At 52.1% G+C, this 22,631-nt stretch overlaps 1 protein-coding gene across 3 annotated transcripts in view; it reads left to right on the top strand.

Annotated features, from left to right (window-relative positions):
* The window catches only part of THAP4 (THAP domain containing 4), a 32,757-nt gene extending 17,089 nt beyond the window's left edge, over positions 1-15,668 (top strand). For all 3 annotated transcript variants that reach the window (XM_074364750.1, XM_074364751.1, XM_010948098.3), the window contains 4 exons: positions 1,675-1,834; positions 3,312-3,421; positions 4,144-4,247; positions 15,432-15,668. In XM_074364750.1, coding sequence (XP_074220851.1) covers positions 1,675-1,834; positions 3,312-3,421; positions 4,144-4,247; positions 15,432-15,551 — 494 coding nt within the window. In that variant the 3' untranslated portion in view covers positions 15,552-15,668. The remainder of the gene's footprint in view (positions 1-1,674; positions 1,835-3,311; positions 3,422-4,143; positions 4,248-15,431) is intronic.
* The last annotated feature ends 6,963 nt before the right edge of the window (positions 15,669-22,631 follow it).

Below are 22,631 nucleotides of genomic sequence, written 5' to 3'. Positions count from 1 at the left end.
ACCCCCAGTCCTGGCTCGTCACCTGGTGTCCATGAGACTCGGCGTCTCTCTTCACTTCTTTGTGCACAACTCTCTTCCCTCGCCCGGGTGTCAGCGCCCGGGGGGTGGCGAGGCTTGTCTCCCAGTAGCTCGCTGCCTGTCCCCCTCCCTGGGAGGGGTCTGGTGTGTTGCAGGCCTTCACGTGTTACCGGTAATCAGCAGCAGCAGGATCTGCTGGAGCCTAGACTTTTGACTTTGAAGCTTTCGTTCCTTACTTCCACCAAGGATCAATACTAAAATCCGGGCTTAAATTTCCCTCGCTGTTTAATTATGAACTTTCTACCCATCAAGGCTCAAACGCTGCCATCCTCACTTTCTAATGCCCCCCCGGGCAGTGTGAAAGGGGATGCTGGAAGAGAGGGCCAGCGGGGGAAGGAGGAGATTTTCACACACCCCAACTCGGGCCCCGTTTTTGCCCCGTGCAGACTCAGACGTCAGAGGTGCAAGTCCCTGTTCTCCAGCCTCTGTTCGTGCTTCGTGCCTGGGCCTGGCCACAAGCTCGGCCTGCTCCACAGGCCCGTGTTCTTAAACGTGGCCTGTCCCTCCTCCACCGCCAGAGCCCTGTGAGTCCTTTCCTCTTGGGTGTTATTCTCCCAGACTGCTTTCAATTTATAGTCAAAGGTGGTGTAATTTTAGAGGTCAAGAGGCCCTTGGTGTGTATGACTGGGAAGTGGGTCCCCTTGCTTTGGCTTCTTTGGGTCTGTTGAAACCTCTGATCAGGTCAGCTGACCCCTGCCTCTCTCCTCTGCTTTTCCTTATGCCGTTCGTGCTGTTCGGGTGAAGGCTGACAAGGTGTGGGAAGCAGGCATCCAGGGGAAGAGTCTGGACTGCATCTGGGCATCAGACCTCCAGTCCTGGTGCCCTGGATGGGCCAGGTGCACGGCAACAGCCCCACCTTCCGGCAGTCTCGGGCATGTAGGCCGCAGACGGTGACGTGGGGACCACGGGAGCCAGGTTCTAAAAAGTCAGCACGTGGTCCATAGCCAGGGTCCACCCCAACTGCTTGGCCCAGTAGGACTGGGACATGGGGTGGGGGTTTTCTGCCTGGCACCCCCTGGCAGAGTAGGGGTGGCCACCCACCCTTGCCTGTGGTCCTGTCTCTGGACCCCTCCATTCAAGGCCTTCGTGTCGCCCCTCACACTTCAGTCACGGGCTGCTTCTGTGCCCTTCTCGGTCTAAAGGAAGCCCAGGGTGCTGCTGGCCTGGGGTCCAGAGGCTCCCTGGGGAGCTGCAGTCACATGCAAACCTTGCTCGCAGAGTGTGCGCTGCACACTTTACCTGCCCTGAGACCCCGTCCGCTTTTCACAGCTTCCTCTGCCGCTCATCTCCGTCCCTGAGGCACCATGGGGGCACCTGCTTCCCCAGGCCTCCCCCTGCCCGCCAGGCCCTCTGGCTCTCTTTTCTGTGGAGGAGGAGCTGCAGGGTCCGAAGCCAGGTCTGGAAAGAGGACGTTTGCTAATTGCTTGGTCTTCTCCCCTCCTGACAGGTGGCAGATGGCCTGCTGACGGCCCACAGGGTTAGCCAACAAGGGCATGCTCTGGTACAGAGTGGGCTTCCACACGCAGCTCAGCACAGGTGGCTGGAGGGAGACCATTGGGCACAGAGCCGCTGACTGTCTCTTCCTTCTGTCCCCAGAGCCCGCCAGGATGAACCCCGTGGTGGAGCCGCTGTCCTGGATGCTGGGCACCTGGCTGTCAGACCCGCCGGGCGCTGGTACCTTCCCGACACTGCAGCCCTTCCAGTACCTGGAGGAGGCGCACATCTCCCATGTGGGCCAGCCTATGCTGAACTTCTCGTGAGTCTGCCCAGTCCTCTGCAGGGGCGGTTCTGGCTGACAAGAGGCCCACGAACACTAGGTGGGAAGGGACAGATGCACCTGGTGGTTTCTTTGAGAAAGGCACCCTCTCCCGGCCTGCACCTGTCCCTGACACCGTGGGTGGGTGGAAATGGTACTTTCTTATGTTCTGGAAAATGTGAAGCTGACCACAGAATCTCAGGCTTGTTAATCCAAACATAAAAATAAGTGTAGGTGCTCAGTTAAATCCTTCATCTCATGCTGCATTCCTGTGTGGAAACCAGTCACCCCAATATTACTGAAAATAGGGGGACGTGGCTTTCGTTCAGACCTGCCCCTGAGCCAGCTGAGGTGTCAGGGAAGCCGGTGGTGTTGTGGTTGGTTCTCAGGTTCTTACTGTGCAGCAGAGCAGGGCCTCCAGCTGTGCCTTTTAGGAAGCAGGTCGCAGTGAGGGCAGCTGGAGAGGGGGCACCCCAGGGATCTAAGGGAAGTGGCTGAGGATATGGTATCTCACACCTGCCTATGTTACTTCCGACAGGGGGTGAGGGAAAAGTAATGTCCCGCGTGTACGCCAAAAGCTGGAAGTTCAGGATAGCACACAACAACCCACAGTGCAAAGCAGTCTTTTTAAATTGTGGGTTATACCCATTAGAGAACATTGAGACTAGCATTAATTAATTTTGATGCTAGTCACTCAGTTTTGTGACTAACATAACCAAAAATGAAATAGAATAGGATAGAAGGTATATGTTTTGGTAAACATAATGGTGCACGTGCGTAGTAGGTTTTGGTCCACAGCGTGCTCCTCATTAGGGGTCACGTTAGAGACGGCCTGCGCCCGCCCGTGTGGGCCGTAGCCGCCCCACTGGCCCGGCCACGTCCCTCTGTGGTAGCAGTAGGTTCCCGTGGTGGTTCGTGGTGCTGGTGACCTGGGGCCCTCGGGTCAGGATGCAGCCTCCCCCCACTACCACCGAGAGTGTGCAGTGGACGCAGGGCCTGTTCTGTTTCCTACCTTACGGATGGGTTAGACTCCCAAGCAAGATAATAGACCCAAAGAGGAAAGGCCTGGTGTTCGGGTGGGATTTTGCCGTGTTTGTGGGGTGCTCAGGGCTGAGAAACCTGTGGGGTGTTGGGGCTGAAAGGACCTTGGGGGAAGGATATACCCCAGATTACAGAGGACAAGTCCCTGTCCCCAAGGTCGTGACCACTCCTGGTCAGTGGGAGGGTGGAAAGTGGAGGGGGGGAGGCTGTGGGCTGGGGCTGGGGGTGCTCGGGGAGGCGCTTCCCGGTGAGCGAGGGTCCAGAGCCCGCACACGGGTGTCTGCGTGTCCCACGTGACGTCCTCTGTGTCTGTTTCCACACGGTTCTTAACGTTGAGGAGTGGGGTGCCTCCCAGGTAAGAGGAGGGCGGCGGCGGTCTGGGTGCTCTGGTGGGCGTGGGGCACCTGGGGCTCCACCTGTCTGATTGCCCGTCCAGGTTCAGCGCCTTCCACCCGGACACACACAAGCCCATGCACAGGGAGTGTGGCTTCATCCGCCTGCAGCCCGACACCAACAAGGTGGCCTTCGTCAGCGCCCAGAACACAGGTACTCCCCTCACTGGGCCTCCGCAGGCTGCCCTTCTGCTGGCCCAGATGTGGCTAGCAGGCGAGGTGGCATCTGCTCCCCACTCTTACTGACCTCCGGCGTGTCCATGCTCAGGGACACATTTATGGAGATGGTTGAGGTGTAGGCATTGTCCTGTGAGCACCTTTTGGGGTGAAGAGTGTTAGGCCTTAGGACAGGGTTGGGGAGCCAGTGGTGGGGCAGCTGTGGGAGCGTCTCTGTGCCAACAGGCTGATGTCTTTTCTCCGTCCCTCAGTTCTGTCAGTGGCAGCAGGCGGCCGGCTTCCGTCCGTGCTGCCGTGCAGGTGGGGCTTTGGGGGAACTGGAGCGGAGAGGGCCCCCTGCCCAGCTGAGAGTTCTGTCAGGAGGTCTGCTTTGCCCACAGTGGGAGTTCATCCCAAAATAGTTAACCGAGTTCATGAGTTAGAAGTTACTCACAACCTGCCTACCTGACCTTCCATTCAGGTTGTCGGGGGTTGAGGGGGGTACTGGGGTCAGGGCACCCCTGGAGAGGGGAGCCCTCGGAGCCCACCTCCCGGGCTGTACAAGGCACTTGTACCCCCTTGATCCCCGGACGGTCATTGCAGGCAGGGGGACATGTCGTTGCACTGATGACTGCAAAGCTCAGATCTGGTGAATCCTTGATGGCAAAAGGTGGTGGGGAGCCCGGGCAGGCTGTGTGGGCTGATGGTGCTGCCTTGCAGGCATCGTGGAGGTGGAGGAGGGCGAGGTGAATGGGCAGGAGCTGTGTATTGCGTCCCACTCCATCGCCAGGATCTCCTTCGCCAGGGAGCCCCACGTGGAACAGGTGAGCCCGAGCGCCCGCAGATGGCTCGTCACAGGCGGGGCCGCACACCATCCCTGACTCAAGTTTCGCCTCTCACTGTATCCTGGCATCTCCACCCACCACCTTCTCATTCACACGTGCCGGGATTTAATGCCTCGCCTCATCCCCATTCACTTGGGGGCAGTCGGGTGTTCTTCTGTCACAAACATTCTTTTCTGTTTTTGCTATTGTTCTTGTGTACCTGAAGATTTTAAGGTTTTATTTAACAAAAGGAAAGTACCCTCCAAGAACAGGAGGCGGGCTGACCCCAAGGCGGACAGCCGATTCTCTTACGTCTGTGTTGTCCACTTTTGCGAATACATCCATGTCTGCTGGACGTGTTTCTTTCTGCCGGTTTAGTTGCTGAATCAAAAGATAGAAACATTTTAAACTCTGGTGGATACTGTGCAATTGCTTTTCATAACGGTAGGCTCCCCCAACACTGTGCAGGAGGACCCGGCTCCCCCCTTCACCACCATGGTGCATTTTCAGGCTTTCTGATCTTTTCAGGTCTGGTAAATAAGAAGGTGGTGTCTCGTTTGTGTTTTAAATGTAACTTGTGGGTGAGGGGAGCGTTCTCCTGTGCTCACTGATGAACTGTGTTTCTTGTTCTATGTACTTCATGGTCTCGGTCATTGCCTGGTTTTCTGTGGGGCAGCTGTCACTTTCTCACTGATTTTTGGAGATTTATATGTACTGTGGATGTTACTCTGTGGGCTGCCGCATTTGTGGCACAGGTTCCCGTTCGGTGCTCTTGTTGGCTTGGCTTGTGATGTTCTACCCTCGGGCTGTACACTTTTCTGTACTTGCCTCTGGGGGTCTTTTCCTTAACCCTGTCCGGATTTGGGTTCTTGCTCAGGAAGGCATGTTCTGCTCCAAAATGATAAAATTATTCTTCCATTTTCTCGTACTCTTCAGGTTTCCTTTTTACTTTCAGACCTTTAGTCTCACTCAGGTTTGTCTCTACGTGACGGAGCTTCTGGTGCCAACTTTCCCTGGTGGGGACCAGCGACCAGAGATGGACGGCAGTGTGCTGCAGGGTGGTGGGCGCACAGTGGTGCCGGGCCCCGCTGGCTGTGTTTCAGCCCACACCGAGGGTCTTTCTCTCTAGTTTCAGTCACACAGGTCTTGGACGTGTCGTGGTAGGTCCAGCCTTCAGTCCTGTGTAGTTCCGTTGTTTCTGTTTCCTCTTCTGAGCAGCGTTGATGGCTGGGGACACCTGTGGGTGCTGTGTGTTCCTGTGGACCTGCCGGTCGGTCCCCTCGTGGCCGTGCCTCTGCCTTCACCCCGGCAAGGTGTTTGCTGTAGTTGCTCCCCCCACCAGTCTCGCGCTGGTGGAGAGCCTTTGTCGGATCAAGGAGAGTCTGTTTCTGGCGTGCCCAGAACTGCACTCAGGAATGAGAGTTGAGTTTTATCCAGTGCTGTTGCAGCCCCTTTTGGGAGGATTCTGTGTTCTTTCCACTTGAAGCTGTTGGTGCACTGAACTACATTAGTAACACTCACGTCTCCTCCTTGAGGACAGTCCTCCTTGTCGTGACATCCAGATGTCATTACCCGTCTTGGTACCAGAGTCGGTCATGGAGAGGGCTGGGGGCCTTCTGGCTGCTCGGACCCCCGACAGTGAGGGTGAACCCACAGAACTTCTGTGGCAGGTGGGCGTCCTCAGGGACAAGCCCACAGGCAGACTGGGGAGGCCGTCCGCCTTCCTCCGAGACTGTTCGTCTCCCCGGGTTTCCTGCCTGCTTAGCTTGCAGATTCGTTTTCCCAGGAGAGGGCTTCAGGGTTTCACAGAGGAGTAACGTGACTGTTCCTCACTGTTGGCCGTTGCATCCCGTTTACCTCTCTCTGTTTTGCATGTGTCTGTGGGCGCTCTTTTTCTTGCTCACACTTGCTAGAGGCTACCTGATTCGTCGCAGTTTTGTTTGGATTTTTTTTGTTTATTTTTGCTGAAGAACTGACTTTGGGTTTTACTATTTAAACAAACAGCACCTCTCCTGCAAAAGGAGGGAGTAGGCAGAGGTGAGCCCTGTGGCCGCGCTGACCACAGGCCAGACGCTCATCCTGGATCGGTCTGCCCCCAGGTTGGTCCTCCCAGCTGGGCTGACTTGGGCAGAACCAGGATGAGGAAGCTCAGCCTTGAGGCCAGGACGGGAGTGGGAGGTGAGGGACTGGACTCGAAGCCCCATCTGTCCCCCCAGCGTCTGGGGAGCTGAGTGCCAGGCTTCTGCAGACCCTGGGAGACACAGGTCTTGGGACGAGGCCCTGCGCTTCTGCCGCCGAGGCCCAACCCTGACTCACCCTCTCCCGTTGCTGCTTCTGTGCTTGGTCACTTCAGACCCCGCCCAGTCTGCGTATGCCCTGCGTGCCCTGCAGCCGCAGCCTGAGACAGAGCAGGTCCAGGCCTGTGCCCCCGTTTGACAGGACGGTCAGGGAGGCCCCTGCCTCGAAGAACCTCTGCCCGTCCGTGCTCGCCGCACCTTGAGTCTGGCAGCTTCTGCATCGAGTTTGCAACCCCAGCTGCTCTGATGGTGCGGGAGGTGCAGCGTCTTTCCTGTCCTTGTTGGTCGTGCTCTCGGGAAGTCCTGCTCAGTCCTTGACCATCTTCTGCTGCTTTCCTTCCTGACATCAGCAGTTCCTTGTATGATTTGGACATAAGCCCTTATGTTCATTACGTGTGTTGCAAATATCTTTTCCAGTCTGTGAGTATCTTTTCAGTTCTTTTTATTATTTTTGAGAAACAAAAGTTCTTAATTACATATGCTTCAATCTACTGGTCTCTTCTTTCTGGATTCTGTTTTATTTAAGCAGTTTTCTCTAAGAACAGGTCAGGAAATACATATTCTGTATGTTTTTCTTGGAACCATTACAGTCTGACCTGAAACCTTTCCTTTAGGTCGCTAGTGCACCTGGAATTGAGTTTTGTGCGTGTTATCTGAGGAGGGTCCGCTTCACTCTTTCCCAGAGGAGTGACCAGCTGCCCCCGCCCTGCCCAAGGAGCCTGCCTGCCCTTCCCGCCTGAGCTTTTCTCATTTTTAAAAATCAATTTTCTTGAAGTATAATTTATACATGGTCTATGTGTAGCACACCCCAGTCCAGACAAGAACAGTCCACCACCCCCAGAAGGAGTCCCTGTGCCCCATGCCCTCCCCATGACCGGCGATCAGGCCTCTGTCACTTTGGACCGGACTTGTGTTGTCTAGAGCTCCCTGTAAGTGGGGCCCTGCAGCACGCACCCCTTCCAGGCAGGTCGTGTTCTGAGATTCTTCTGTGCTGTTGCTTCCACCAGCAGGCTGGTTGGTTTTGGTTGCTGAGTAGTGTTCCCCAGAGGGAACATGTCAGTCTTGTTTACTCCTTCTCTTCTGAGGGACCTGTGTTTGGTTTGTTTCCAGTTCCGGGCTGTTGTGAATAAAGCAGCTGTGGGCATCTGTGTACATGTCTCTGTGCAGACACATGTTTTCATTTCTCTTGGGTGGATCCCTACCACTGCACCAAACTTAGAAGGGTCTGCAGGCTGCTTGCCAGCACAGCTGCCTCCCTGCGCCACGCCACGCCCAGCGGGCTGCGTGCCGGCCGGCCCGGCCCAGCCCTCTCCGGGTCGGTCCTGGGGCTTCAGCCATCCTGGTGGCATACAGGACTGCGTTTCCCTGATGCCCAGTGTTGTTGCTCGTCCCTTCAGTGTGCCCGTTCGCCACTTGTGTTTTTTGTTTCGGGAAGTGAGCATCCAAGCCCTCTGTCCTCTTTCTGCAGTGGGCTGGTTGTCTTACTACTGAGCTGGTAGAGCTTGTTGTATATTCTGGATACGTGTCCTTCATCAGGTGGAGGTGGTAAGACTATGTTCCCAACTTAAGACTTGCCTTTCATTTCTTTAACAGAATGATTTACGTTTGATGAGGTTCTGTTATGAACCCCGTCTTTTATAGTTAGTCTTTTGTGCCCTGACTTAACATTTTTTGACTAAATGCAGGCTTTCACCTGCATTTTCTTCAGGAATTTTTGTAGTGTTCCGTTTTACCTCAAGGCTTATGATTTCGGAATTTGCTTTTTTGTATGGTGTGAGGTAGATGTCAAAATTTTTAAATTTTTTCCCATGTAGATATTCAGCTGAGTTGTTCCAGCACAATTTTTTGAAAAACTACCCTCGCTCGTTGATGTCTGTAGGTGTCTTTTTTGACAATAACTCATTGGACCTGTGTGTGTCTGTCTGTTGCTGTCCAGGCCTGGTGCTCGCTCAGCCTGCCTGTGCAGCGGCGCAGCCTTGATGGCTGTAGCTTTGCGCTAATCCTTGAAACTGGATTATACTAAGTTGCCCCATTTTTTCCTTCTTCTTCCAAAATTGTTTGGCTATCCAAGGATCTTTTGCATTTCCATATGAATTCTGGAGTCAGTTTGTGAGCTTCCAGAACAAATTTCATCGGGATTGCTTGAACTCGCAGGTTAACCTGGGGAGCGCCGTCTTGGGCAGGCTGCCTTGTGACCCAGGGTCAAGGCAGGTTTCGGCATCTTCTTAGCTTTCTCCCACTCTGAATTGCTCTGCAGTTTTCAGTGTGCACGTTGTACATGTATTTTGTTAAGTTTTTCTAGTTCATGGTTTTAGATGCTGTTACAAGTGATTTTTTGGTTTTTCCAGTTTGCTGCTAGTATGTAGAAATAAAACTGACAGTTGTAGTTTGATCTCATGTCGTGTAACCTTCTATTCACTTACTTACTTCAGCAGCTTTTAGCAGAGCCCTCAGGACTGTCTGCGTAGATGCTCATGTCGTCTGCTGTTTCATCTTGACGCCACTGGACAGGACCCTCGGTGTAATGCTCAGTGCAGGGGGTGGCAGCAGACACTGCCTTGCCCTCTGTTCTAGGGGAAGGCGTTGTGTATGGTGTTGGCTGTAGGGTTATCAAATTACATTTCCTCAAGGTTTTAGTTTGCTAGTTTTTAGTTTTTCTAATCATAAATGGGTATTGCATTCTGATACGTGCTTTTGCTGTCATCATGTGATTTTTCTCCTTTATTCTCTTAGTAATGGTGAATTATACTAACAGGTTTTCAGACATTGAACCCACCTCACATTCTTCAGATTAAACCCCATTTGATTGTGACGATTAATCGTTTTTATGTTCCTGGGTTTATGTATTATCAATATTATTATTTGTTTTTCTCCGATTACTCTGAATTTAATTTCTTCCTCTTTATTTTTTGGCTTCTTAAAGGGAAAACTTGGGTTGATGGTATTTACGCCATTTTTATTTTACAGTATGCCATCTGAAGCTGTATGAATTTCCCTTCAAGTCCTGCGTTAGCTGTGTTCCACAAATATTAACATACTGTGCTTTTGTTATCTCCTAGCTCAGAATATTCTATTTCTCTGATGATCTTTTTCCTTTGAACACTTATTTAGAAGTATGTTGCATATTTTCCAAACACTTGAGGATTTCCTTGCTATGATTTCTAAGTCAGTTCTATAAAGCCCAGAGAACATGGTCTCTGAGAGTTATTTTATGCCCCAGAGTATGGTCTAAATTGGTGAATATTTCATATGCACTCAAAACAAGTAAGTATTCAACAGCTGTTGGGTGTAGTGGACTGAAAATGCCAGTTAGGTCGAACTGATTGATAACGTCCAATTTTCTATGTGCTAGATGGTTGGAGGGGGCAGGCAGGTGGTTCTGTCTGATTTCTGAGAGGTCTTAAAATCTCCAGTTTGACTGAGGGTATTTCTGTTCCTTTCTTTGATTCTGTCTCTTTCTGCTTCGTAGCTTGGAAGCTCTGTTATTTCAGTGCATGCATGTGATGATACACATCATGTTTATGAAATGTTCCCTTTATGGTGGCAATAGTATGCCTTGAAGTCCGCTTGCCCGGTGCTCCTATCATCACACCTGCTTTGTTATGCTTATTGTTTATATGGTATTTCTTTTTTTTTAAATTTTTATTTATTTTTTATTGAAGTATAGTTGACTTACGATGTTGTGTTAGTTTCTGGCGTGTAGCATAGTGATTCAGTTTTACATCTATATACACATTCTTTTTCATGTTCTTTTTCATTATGTTATTGTAAGATATTGAATGCAGTTCCCTGTGCTGTGCAGTAGGACCTCGTTGTTTATCTGTTTTGTATGTAGGAGTGTGTATCTGCTAATCCAGAGCCCCCAGTTTACCCTTCTGCCCTTCCCGCTTTGGTAACCGTAAGTTTGTTTTCTGTCTGTGAGTGTTCTGTTTTGTAGATAAGTTCATGTGTGTCATTTTTTTAGATTCCACGTACAGGCAACAACATATTTGTCTTTCTCTGTGTGACTTGCTTTACTTAATATTTTTTTTCCTTCCCTTTTATATTCGGCTTGTCTCTGTATTTAGAGTACACCTCTTGTAGAGCCGTGCTTTTTTTTCTCTAATCAGGAAACTGTATTTGGGGGAGGAGTGGTAATTAGGTTTGTTTTAACAGAGGGACTGAGGGTTGAGCCCCGGACCTCATGCATGTGCAGCACACACTCTCACTGCTTGAGCTACACCCTCGCCCAGAAAGCTCCGTGTTCAGCCAAGCATCGGTTGGTTATGTTTTTAGCACAAGTGTTGGTGTGAGTGACTAGGCGTCCACTGTCTTGATTGGTCTGCTTTTGTTTGTTCTCAGCATTGTTCCTTTTTGTTCCTTTACTCTGTTTTTTTGGGGTAATTAAATACTTCTAGCATTCTGTTTTATTTCTTTTATTAGTTTAATTGTATCTTTTTTTTGGCCGTTGCTTTAAGGCTAACACCACGCATCCTACATTTATCAAAGTCTGTTTACAGTCAGTGTTGCACTATTTCCACGTCACTTGTGTAATAACCGTACAGCTGTGTAATTCCAGTTATCCTTTCTTTTGTGCTGTTGTCAACAGAACTTTTCCGCATAAAAGGTACACACGTACCGTGAACCTGCTCACTAGCTACCTGTGCGGCACACAGGCAGCTGACTTGGAAGGCCATGACGGTGAGTGGGGCGAGTAGCCCCTCAGTCAGGCTCACCCCCGGTGTTCCTTCTTCTCCTGCTGTGGGTCTCTGTTTCCCGTGGTGTACTTCCCTTCATTCCAGACCTGCACTCGTGACATTTCTTGTAGCTTAGGTCTGTAACATTTCTCTTGAGTTTATTTTACCCCCAACTTTTTGTTCTTTTCCAGTCTCTTGTTTGTTTGTTTTTGTGGGGGGAAGGTAACTAGGTTTACTTACCTAGTTTTTTTGACAGAGGGACTGGGGGTGGGACCCAGGGCCTTGGGTGTGCTGAGCTCCCTCCACCACTGAGCTCCGCCCCCCACATCTGAACCTTTGTAAGTGTGTGCTTGAGTGGTGGTAAGTGTACTCACATTGCTGTAGACCATCATCATTATCCATCTCCAGGACTCTCTGACCTTGTAAAACTGACACTCTGTGCCCCTTACAGAATAACTCCCTTCCCCTCTCCCCTGGCCCCCACCCTTGTGCTTTCTCTCTGTGATCGTGACTGCTGTGGGTGCCTCACGTAAGTGAGATCATACACTACTTGTCTTTTTTGCGGCTGGCTTATTTCACTCAGCATCATGTCCTCAAGGTTCATCCGTGTTGTAGCACACGTCGGAATTCCTCTCCTTTTTAATGCCAAGTAACATTCCACTGTGTAGGTAGACCTCTATCATGGACACCTAGTTGCTTCCACCTTTTAGCTACTGTGAACGATGCTGTTATGAACATGTGGGTACAAATACCTCTTCAAGGCTCTGCATTCAGCCACTTTCAGTGTGAGGTGGTGTCCTGTTGTAGTTCTGATTTACGTTTCCCTAGGATGAGTTGAGAATCTTCTCATGTGCCTTTTGGCCATTTGTACATCTTCTTTGGAGGGTATTTAATTGAGTTCTGCATCAGCAGGTGTGGGGGTCTTAAAGCAGTTTCTCTACATTGTTCCATTGTCTTCTGACTTCATTGTTACTGTTGAAAGTCAGCTAATCCTTCATGCCTACACGCAATTTGTCTTTTTTTCTCTGGTCATTTTCATGATTTAATCTCTGTCTTTGGATTTTGGCCCTTTCCTCGTGGTCTTCCTGGGTGTGGTTTCCTGTGTTTATCCTGCTGGGTCCCCTCAGATGTTGGCACCTGTAGGCTGCTTTTCACTTTTCTTCACCTGTTTTCTCTGTTATCATTCAATTTGATAGTTTATAAAACTGACTTGTTTTCAGAGTCACTGGATGTCTTCCGTCTCCAGTTTGCTATTAGCCATGAGGTGCATTTTGCACCTTCCTGTCTCTGCCTTTACTCAGACGTCCCGTCCTCTGGTTTTCTTTCCACTGCTCCCCCCCACCCCCACCAAGGACGCCCTGCCCGGGCCGCACGCGGAGCACAGTGTGCTTCCCCTGGGCGTGTGCAGCGAGGGGAGCGTGCAGCTCGCCTACAGTAAGGGCTCACGTTGTGGTCAGCATGAGCTCTCTTCCTGTGCCTCCGGCCCCCATGGCCCCTTGACCTGCCTGTGGGGGCTGAGCTGCCAGCTGCTGGGCTTCTCTCCAGCATGAGGCTCCTGGTCACCCAACGTCCTGAGCAAGCTCCACTCGGAAGTTTCAAAGGCAGACAGCTGCTTCCGGCCCCTATTCTTTGCATGAGATCTGTCTGTGGCTCAGGTGGACCCTAGTCCTGGTGGTCGAGCTGGCGTGGCTGACTTGAGGTGCTGCCCTGCTGTCACCAGAGGCCCCCAGAAAGGTCTGAGTGATGTCGTGCACTTTAAACTTTAAATCCTTCCAAATAACTTTCTTTTGAAGAGGAAAATAGAGCAAGAAATTTCACCCAAGGGGCCGCAAAGCCCAAAGGACCCTAACAGGGGATTCCTGAGGAGACGGGGCAGTGGCCCGGCCTTTGCTCCGTCTCCATCAGTCACGGCGTCTCTGCGCAGGACTGTCCCCCTCCTTGCCACCGAGTTGCTGGCTCGGGAGCCAGATGGCTGTTGCCGGCCGCTCACAGATTTTGGTGCAAAGAAGCAGAGCTGACGGCCAAGGGAGAGGCCGCCCTGGGCCCCTGCGCTGATGTGGGTTTGAGTCCCCACGCTGAGGGCCGGTGCTGGATCCCTGCTGGAGGCGCATCCCCAGCGTTAGGTGTTGAGAGGTGACTGTGGCCTCAGCACCTGTCATCTGGGTTCCTTGTGGGAGCTGAGTGTGGTCGCCCCCCCCCCACCTTGGAAAGGCTCGTGGGGCGAGGGTCCCCACCTGCAGGCCCCTGGGGAGGTGGCCCCTCTGCCCCACCTGGGATCCATCTGCGGGTGTGGAGCCAGTGGGAGCGGGGCACGTGGGGCGCTTCGTTTTTCTCCACCCCTCCTGTGTCCTTCCCAGAGTGGTTTCTAGCGAAAAGGCTTGTCTGTTTTTAAATGGAATTCCAGAATAGGTAACATGGAATCGAAGGAGCAGGTACCGTGTGAGACTGTCCCCTCCGCACGGCCTACTGTCCCTCTGCCCTCGGTCCCGTCCTTTCTGCCGGCTGCACGTCTCTTCCCGTCCTCAATGCTGGCCCTGCCGAGTACATTTCCTGGACGTTCGGTGTAACATGGTCTCAGGCCACCTGGGGGCTGTGGCAGGAACCTTAGGGCAGCACTTCGCAGCCAAGAGCACGGGCCCCGGGCTCAGGTGTCTCCTGACGTGCCAGGTCGGGGTGGAGCCTGAGACCCTGCATTTCCAGCCGCCTGTGGGCGATGCTGGTGATGCTGGCACGCAGAGCCCCTTTGAGTGCCCCAGGCACCCCTCCTGCCTCCTCCGCTAACCGCACCCTCTGAACCCCACCAGGTTGTGTAAATGGTAATGAGCATCTTTGTTGTCTGGACTTGTGGGCAGCTGTCCAGACAGCTGCTCCTGGCTGCTTTCATCTGCCCTGCACCTCTGATTCTCTTGGGCCGTCTTCCTGAAACCCCTGAGAACTGCCTCTCTTACTTCGTTTAAGGGTGGGGAGTCCTGCTGGTGGGGAGTTGTCTGAGTTTTTGTCTAACGATGCCTGTGTTTTACTTTCACTTTTGAAGAGTATTTTCACTGCACCTGGAATGCTAGGGTGACGATTATCTTAATCACTTGGAAGATGTGAGTCTGTTGTCTGCTGCATTCCATCCTTTCCGTTGAATGTTTTGAATTCTGGACATCATGTGTGAACACCTGTAGCCGACTTGAGGCTTTGTGTGATGTTTTCTCCCACCCAGAGTGGTTCTCGTGCTTCTGGTGATTGGTCCAGGAAGGGCAGATCCTGTTCATTAGAGATGGAGCTGTTTTGAAACTGGACTTTCCAGACTGCTTCTGGTTAACTCTTACTCCTGGGGTGCAGCTCTGCTGGGCCCCCACCTGCAGTCTGGGGTGGTTTTCCGCGGTCCCTCCTTCCAGACGGGCTCCAGTTCTAGAGTGTCTCCCATGTGTCATACTCCATGGCCCGGGGGCGCCCAGCTGGTTCTCCCCCTACCCCGGCCCCGTTCTGTCCCCTCAGCCTCCAGGTGGCCTCTTAAAGTCACACCAGCCTTGGGATGGACGGTTGCTCCAAGCTGGGTCTCCCCTCTGCCCTCCCTTCTCTCTGAGACCTTGGGCCTTTTTGCCTGGGTGGCTCTCTGATGCCCTTAAATAGACTCTGAAATCTGGCTTCTCTGGTTTTTCCTCCACTGGAGGGTTTGTCAGTGACGGAGCAGCTGGCTGTGGCCTATCCGCACACTGTGGGTCCCCGGTGGCGACCACTGCAGGTGGCCCTCTGCTGCCACTGTGCTCTCACTCTGCTCACAGACACTTTCTCACTGGGGGCTTGGTTGCTACGGGCGTGTATTCTTATTGGAAGTCGCTGCCTACTTTGTTCTGATGACTCAGGTTCCAAAAGTGCTGTTCCTGAGTTTTTCGAGAACACATTACATCAGTTCAAGTTGCAGAGCGAAAGTGAGATAGAGGAGGCGGCAGCCGAAGGTCTGCTCCTGATCCAGATAAGGCAGGGCCAGTTCCTGCTGGTCTCCTGGGAACAGCTGAGGGCAGGGAAGTCGGGACACCCCTCCGGCCATGGGCCGTGTCTGTCATCCGCCAGCAGGGACACTGCAGCTCACAGGCCTCTGATGTCTTAAGTGACATGTTGCAGCCACTGCAGGATCGCCTGGCCTGTGGTGGGACCTCCGCGGTCATTGGATCTTTGGAAGGTCAAATTTAGACATTTTGTACTTGTTTTGTTCTGCTCAGATTACGCGAAAATTCAGACTGAATTCTGAAGGCAAACTTGAACAGACGGTCTCCATGGCGACCACTACCCAGCCCCTGACGCCGCATCTCCACGTCACCTACAAGAAGGTCACCCCGTGACCCCGGTAGAGCGTCTGGCCTGCGTGCTGACACTTGGGCTTCTCAGTGGCCAGGGCGGGGGCGGCACGGGTGTTCCTGGGACGGCAGAGCAAACCAAATAAAAGGCCTTTATTTTTATGGCGGAGCATTTTGAATGTTGTTGCTTGTGCGGACTCTGCGTTCTTTCATCTTCTAGTGACTGTTTTCCAGAGTCTTTCCCTAAAACATCAAAAGGGGGTAACTTTTTTTCTTACTCTTTCTTCCTGCAGTTTTGCCGACATCACAGGATTTCTAAGTCTACAGTAGAGTGGACGATCATAAGCAAAGGACGAAGGGGCTGCAGGGACAGGGCGTTCCCCAGACGAGAGGGTGGCTGGGGACTTAGCGTCATTGTGTGACTTTGCTTGTTACTCTGCAGTATAATATCCCCTTCATCTGTCTATTTACCGCACCTCACACCTCACACCTCACACCTGCCCTCCTGCCTGCATCCTCCCCGCCCCGCCCCCCATCTCTTCTGCGTCCTTTAGTCCTTCATCTGGAGCATGTAAAGCAGATTCCAGACGGAATGCCATTTATCCCAAGTGCTTCAGGATGCGTGTAAAACAAAGCACTGCCTTTTTTTTTAACTTAAGAGAGCTGGTAGTAACAGGGTTAGGAAGTCCTTTTATTTGGGGTCGGGGGTGACTAGGTTTTCATTTATTTATTCATTTATTTATTTAATGGAGGGACTGGGGAGTGAACCCAAGACCTCTTGCATGCTAGACACGTGCTCTACCGCTGAGCTCTACCCTCCCCCCAAAACAAAGCCTTTTTCTTTCTCTTAGCGCAGTATCAGAAGCCTCACCAGGAACATAGTGTCCCCTCCAGCTGTGAACCTGTGACACCAGACAAGTTATGTGCCTCAAAGTAGCAACAGTGGGAGGGAACGGAATGAATACTCCCTTTCCTAGAAGTAGGCAAGAAGTGGCAGGTTCTGAGCAAGTCCCAAACCTCAGGGCTCCAGGTGACCCTCCTTGGCTCAGTGTCTGTCCTCCAGGCCCACTGGGGCGGTGGTCCTGCCCCCAAGGCTTTGCTGGGTGCAGCCCACACTGCAGCTCTCCTGGGCTGGAGTCATGTGCCCACAGCTCTCCCCAGGCTGGGAGTGTGCACCAGCAGCCTGCCCATCCAGGTCACCCTAGTGGGGGCTCTCTGCCATGGCCCACCCTTGTAGGGCGTGGGGCTCTGCCTGGGGCCTGAGCCTGAGGCTGCAGGTGGTTCCATCCTTCATGGTCTAGGAAATGGAGCCAGGCCCCTGTGGCTCTTACATTCTGCACACTGGTACCTTGCGAGTGCCAGTCCCTGATGCCACCAACATTCATGGCTGTGCCCTCCAGAGGGGCAGCCACCCCTGCCCTGGGACAAGAACATGGGGACAGAGCTGGATCCTCAGCTGGGATGGGAGGGGCACCCCCACGATCTCCCAACTGTCTTTGAAGTCATTTTTCTTGTCCTGGACCACAGTCCCTGGCTCAGCTCCGTGGGTGACCAGCCGCCCCTCTGCTTGGCTACTTCGCTCCTCCTGGCTGGTCTGTACTGGCCTCCTTGTCAAGTTTCGCCACGCCTTTCCTGCTCTCTCCGAACAAGCTGTCTCCTTACTGTCAATACCCTTAGGCTGAGAATTTTCCAAAATGCTAAGCTCTGCTTCCTTTTGGGTAGTAATTCTGTCGTTAAGTCTTCTTGTGTTTTACTCTAAGTGCTCAAGAGAAACAAGGCCCCTCGCTGCCTCAGCACTGAGACTTTGCTTGGAAGTTCCCTCAGCCCAGCAACCAGTTTCATCACCCGCAGAACCCTAGGTCACAGGCAGTTCCGCCAAGCTCTTCGCCTCTTTTTGACAAAGCTTATCTGTGACAGTCAGTACAGGGAGCCCTCACTAAAACAGTGAGGCGGCCAGCAGGGGTGCACCCACCCAGTCCACCGACGTCAACACAGATCCCAGAGGACAAGGCTCCCTTGCCTCTTGGGCCAGAAGCCACAGGGGGAGGAAGGAAGATTTTCTCCTCGCCTGGCAACAGCCCAGCCAATGAGAGGCTGTCACAACTCGGCCAATGAAAATCCACCGTACTTCCAACTCTGCGTTTCCTCCAGTGGACCCTTTGTTTACAGCGGCCCTCCCAACCTCCCCCTCCTCCTCCGTTAGAGTTTCCTCTTCTCTGTTCTACCCCACTTGCGTGTGGCTCACCATATTGCCTGTCCTGTAGTGCAGTTCTTCACTGCTCTAAATAGTCCATTTTGTTGGTTAAAAACAACAACAACAACAGCAACAACAAAACTGGCTGTTGTATGGTTTTAGATGAATACACCCGTATTTCTACCAGCATTCTGTTCAGGATTACTTGGGTCTCTAGGAACCTAGACTGAGGCTTTCTCTACGTTCTCTTCTTTCTGGGTCACCAGAGCCCCCATTCATGACAGTGCAGGCTTTGCACCTTCAGACTCTTCCACCTTCCACTTCCAGAGCCACTTCCACATTTTCACATGCGTGTTGCTTCATGCTGTCAGCTTTCTGACTCAGTCTGTTCAGGATGCTGTAACACAAATGCCAGACTGGGTGGGTTATAAATGACAGAAATTCATTTCTCACAGTTCTGGAGGCTGGAGCCCAAGGTCAAGGCACCAGCAGATTTGGGTCTGGTGAGGAGGGCCCGTTTCCTGAATTGTGGACAGCTGCCTTCCCACTGTGTTCTCCCGGGGGAGGGGGGGTAAGCTAGCTCTCTGGGGTCTCTGCTCTAAGGGTGCAAGCTCCAATCATGAGGGTGGAGCCTGTGACTTAATCAGCTCCCAGAGGCCCCACCTTCTCATACTATCACCTTGGGGGTTAGGATTTCAACGGATGAATTTGGGGCAAAACATACATTCAGACCATAGCACCCACCCGGGGAGCACAGAGGCTGGGGTCGGCTGTCTCTGCTGCTGGACCAATACTGAAAGGAGCTGGGAACATCAAGGAAGCTCCACTCCCTCCCTCCTCCTGCATCCCAGGCTCCTGCCTGCTCACTGCTGGGAGGGCCTGGGAGGGCAGCACCCAAACCAGAGCATCTGTAGGGTGGGGCTTAGAGCCAAGAGATGAGGGGCAGACACCTGACCTGGTCATCTGGTCACCTTCCACTCTCCTCCATGCCACGGACTTGCTGGGAAGCCTGTCACTAGTCCTGGAAGGAGTCCCCAGTCTGGATTCTGGATCCATCTGGGTCCCTTGTGTCCAACCTGTGCCTCTGCCCCTCTATTTCCTGTAGTTGGAGGTTGGATCACACTTTCCAGTTCTTCCTGCGCAGCATAGGGTGCCTCACAGCGTCTGCCTGTCTCAGGTGGGGATGGCCTGACCCTGTATTCTCAGTTCCCCATCACCACGGGGACCCCGCCTGACCACCTTCCCCTATCAGAGCTGCAGAGTAGCCAGCTTCTACTCTGTCCCCACTTCAGCGTCCAGGGGCTGAGTTCTCTCGGAGGAACCCCCCACCATTCATTTAGGTCTCATTTGGTTTCTCTGAAATAAATTCACACCAAAAAGCCAGCACAAAAGTTAAATTCTCTGCCTCTGTCTGTCAGTGGTGAGTGGGTGAGCCCTGGGAACTCGCTCGAGTGGCAGAGGGGGTCGAGCTGCCCCTCCCACTGCACCAGCTCCCCGCTCCTCCTCCTGCCTTGCTGCCGGCCCAGGGCTTCGCGTGTGTTTGACATGACCCAAGTCAGGCTCAGTCTTCTGTGACAGCCAGCAGGTGCTCACACAGCCTGGAGTTGGCTGGATGAAGCCTCTGTGCCCCCGTCCTGGCCCAGAGCCCCCCTTCCCTTCAGCGAGGGTGGGGTGAGGGACCACCATCCCTGATGTGCCAATCCTGGCCTGCCCCTCCACTTCCTGTCCCCTCCCTGGGCACAGCTGGAAAATCCTTCCATCATTTATCTTGTCACCCATTTCATCTGGACTGTTTGAGGTAACTACTTTCGCATGGGACATACACATTTTTTATTACTGTATTTCTATTTTGAAGGGGTCATTAGGTCTACTTTTTTATTATTATTAGGGGTTTTGTTGGGGTTTTTTGTTTGTTTGTTCAGTAGAGGTACTGGGGATTGAACCCAGGATTTCGTGCATGCTAAGCCTGCGCTCTACCATTTGAGCTATACCCTCCCTCCCCAAGGGATATACACGTTCTTTAAGAAAGAAAAAAAGCTATGCATCCACACCGGTGTTTCCCATTCAGATTTTAAGTTTACAGTAAGCCAGAAAGAGAGGAAAATGCCATATGGTATCACTTATATGTAGAATCTAAAAAAGGACACAAATGAACTTATGCACAAAACAGAAACAGACTCACAGGCACAGAGAACAAAGTAATGTTTACCAGGGATAAAGAGGGTGGGAAGGGATAAATTAGGAACTCAAAAATTGCACCTCTTGCGGAGTGATGGAAATACTGGCTATCTTGATTGTGGTGGTGTTTTCACGGGGGTACACATCTATCAGAATTCATCAAATTGTACATCTGAAATATCTGTAGTTCACTGTACAGGAACCATACCACAATAAAAGTGTTTAAAAAATGTTTTCATTTACAAATTTTTTTACTTAAATTCTTGGATTTTACCTCTTTTAAGATGAAAACTTATTTAACATTATTTGCTTTATTCTACAGGACACATATTTCATAATAATAATTTGTCTTGGGGGTATGCAATTAGGTTTATATACTTATTTCCTTATTTTAATGGAAGCACTGGGGATTGAACCCTGGACCTGTGCATGCTAAGCACACGCTCTACCACTGAGCTATACCCTCCCCCACTATAGTATTTTTATTAACAATAAGACTACTGGTTGAAGTTTGATTTTTTTTTTTTTTTTGCTATTGTTTTTACAGCTTTCTCATTGAAGATACAAAGTTAAAATATAGTTTGGAATCAGGGGAGAGGATAGCTCAGTGGTGGAGTGCCTGCTTAGCATGCACGAGGTCCTAGGTTCAATGTCCAGTACCTCTGTTAAAATAAATAAGTAAATAAATAAACCTAACTACCTCCCCTAACAAAACAAAAATAAATAAAATATAGTTTGGAATAATTGGTTTCTCTGGGTGCTTTATGTCACCAACTTGACATAAAAACCCATTCGTTTATTTTAATTTCTGCACATTGACTGTTGCATTAAGTTCGCTTTACTTATGCAGAATCTCCCACATGGCCTGATCATTGAACCCGTAAAGCAAGTCAAATTTTCTCCCTGTGGGCGTAGACCCAGCCGTGGAGCGTGCTGCCGGGCGGCCCTGCCGCAGCTCATCCACAGGTACCCTGACGCTGGGCATCAGCGGTGTCTCCAGTCTCTGCTAATCACATAACGCCATGACGGATTACTTCCTGCACATGTCATTTTGGACTTTGGCCTGTGTGTCTCTGGGGTAGACTTCTAGAAGCAGAACTGCCAGGCCAGGGGAAATGCCTGTGTGACTGTCCGGGTTCTGCCCCTCCCCTCACACGGGCTGCCCCCTTTGGACCCCACAGCGAGGGGCAGGGTCCCTGCTCCCATCAACCTGATAGGTGGGGAGTGGGTCCTGGAGGAGCTGAGGTTTGCATTTCTCCTTCTGTCTTTCTCTTCTTGATGTTTTGAAGCTGATGAGCTCTTTTGAGTTATAAATATTAACCCTAATATTCCTAAGTTTAAATTACAATCTTTCATGGAGGTGAAGTGGACTGTTACAGCATGAAGGTCACCACTCTGAAGTGCACCAGGGTGTTCGGCTGACTGGCACCTGGAGCACTCGCAGCACCGTGCGACCGTCACCTCTGTCAGCTTCCAAAGTGGCTGTTGCCCCCAGAAGAAACCGCATCCCTGTTAGACAGTCACCCCACTCTCCCTACCCCCGCCCGTGACGACCACTACTGTTTCCTGTCTCAAGTTGTATTTTTGAAAATGTTAAATGTTATAAACTTCTTTTTCCTGTGAGTGTTTTGTCTTTAATCATTCCTGGATTTTGAATCGCATTGAGGAAGTTTCTACCCACTTAACAGTTACGAAGAAATTCACCCATTTTTCCTAACACTTGTTCCATTTTTACCCTTTCTTTGATCCACTTGGAATCTGTCTTGTGTCTAGTGTGACGTGCGGGTTCCCGGTCATCACAGCTTTGCTGACAGCCAGCCTTACCCACTGCGTCAGGGGCTGGGCCCCCAGGCCCGGGCTGTGTCCGGGGCCTGCCCTTGCCCAGCGACAGACGCAACGCAGCACCGGCGGTGCAGCTGCAGGCAGGCCCAGACCCTCCTCGTTTCTCTTCTTCTGAAGGGCTTTCCTGGCTGTTTCTGCCTTTCTTCCCCCCTCATGTGAACTTCATAATTAGCTTCTTTAGATCCAGAGGGGAAAATCCATTCTGGTACTTTCTTGCAGATTACGCTAAATTTGCAAACTTACAGAGAATGGGCCTCTTCAAGAGATGGCTTTCCTTTTATCTGCTCCGGGCTAGGGCGTGTCTGAGGACTGTTCAGAACCCCCTCACCGAGGGTTCGCGCTTTCACTCCGTTTATGCCCAGGGACGTCTCTTCCTGCTGCTGTTGGAAACGTTCGTCCCCGCCACAACTCCTACCCCAGCACGTGTGAGGACTACCCATCTCTGCCGCTTCTCTGAATTCTCTCCCTGTAACATCACCCCTGACGCTGGAAACACACCAGAGGGCTGACCGGGAGAGCGACAGGAAGCAGGGGCGCGGCAGCCCCTTCCTCTCCCTTCCCGCCCTCCTGCCGACTTCCTTCCCTCCCTCCACCGGCCAGGCTTCCCGCTCCTGGGGTCCCCTCTCCCAAGCAGCTCTGGGGAGGCCAGGCCCTGCCCTCGGGGAGGAAGCCGAGGACAGGGCCCCTGTGGGGGTGCCGGGGCAGGAGGCGGGCCATGGGGCGAGGGGAGGGCCGCCGCACCTGGTGCACAGAGGCCTTGCGCTGGGGACTCCACACCAGGGGGCCGGATGGGAAGGCAGCCAGGGCCTTAGCACATTCTGGTCACCCTGGGTCCTACAGAAAGGCAAATGGGGCAGGGAGGCCAGGTCCTGGCCCGCCCTGCGGTGGACCTGAGGGCGGAGGAATGACTG

Source organism: Camelus bactrianus, chromosome 5 (genome assembly GCF_048773025.1).
Source record: "Camelus bactrianus isolate YW-2024 breed Bactrian camel chromosome 5, ASM4877302v1, whole genome shotgun sequence".
Classification (NCBI taxonomy): Eukaryota; Metazoa; Chordata; class Mammalia; order Artiodactyla; family Camelidae; genus Camelus; species Camelus bactrianus.
This window is presented reverse-complemented; position numbering and strand designations above follow the sequence as displayed.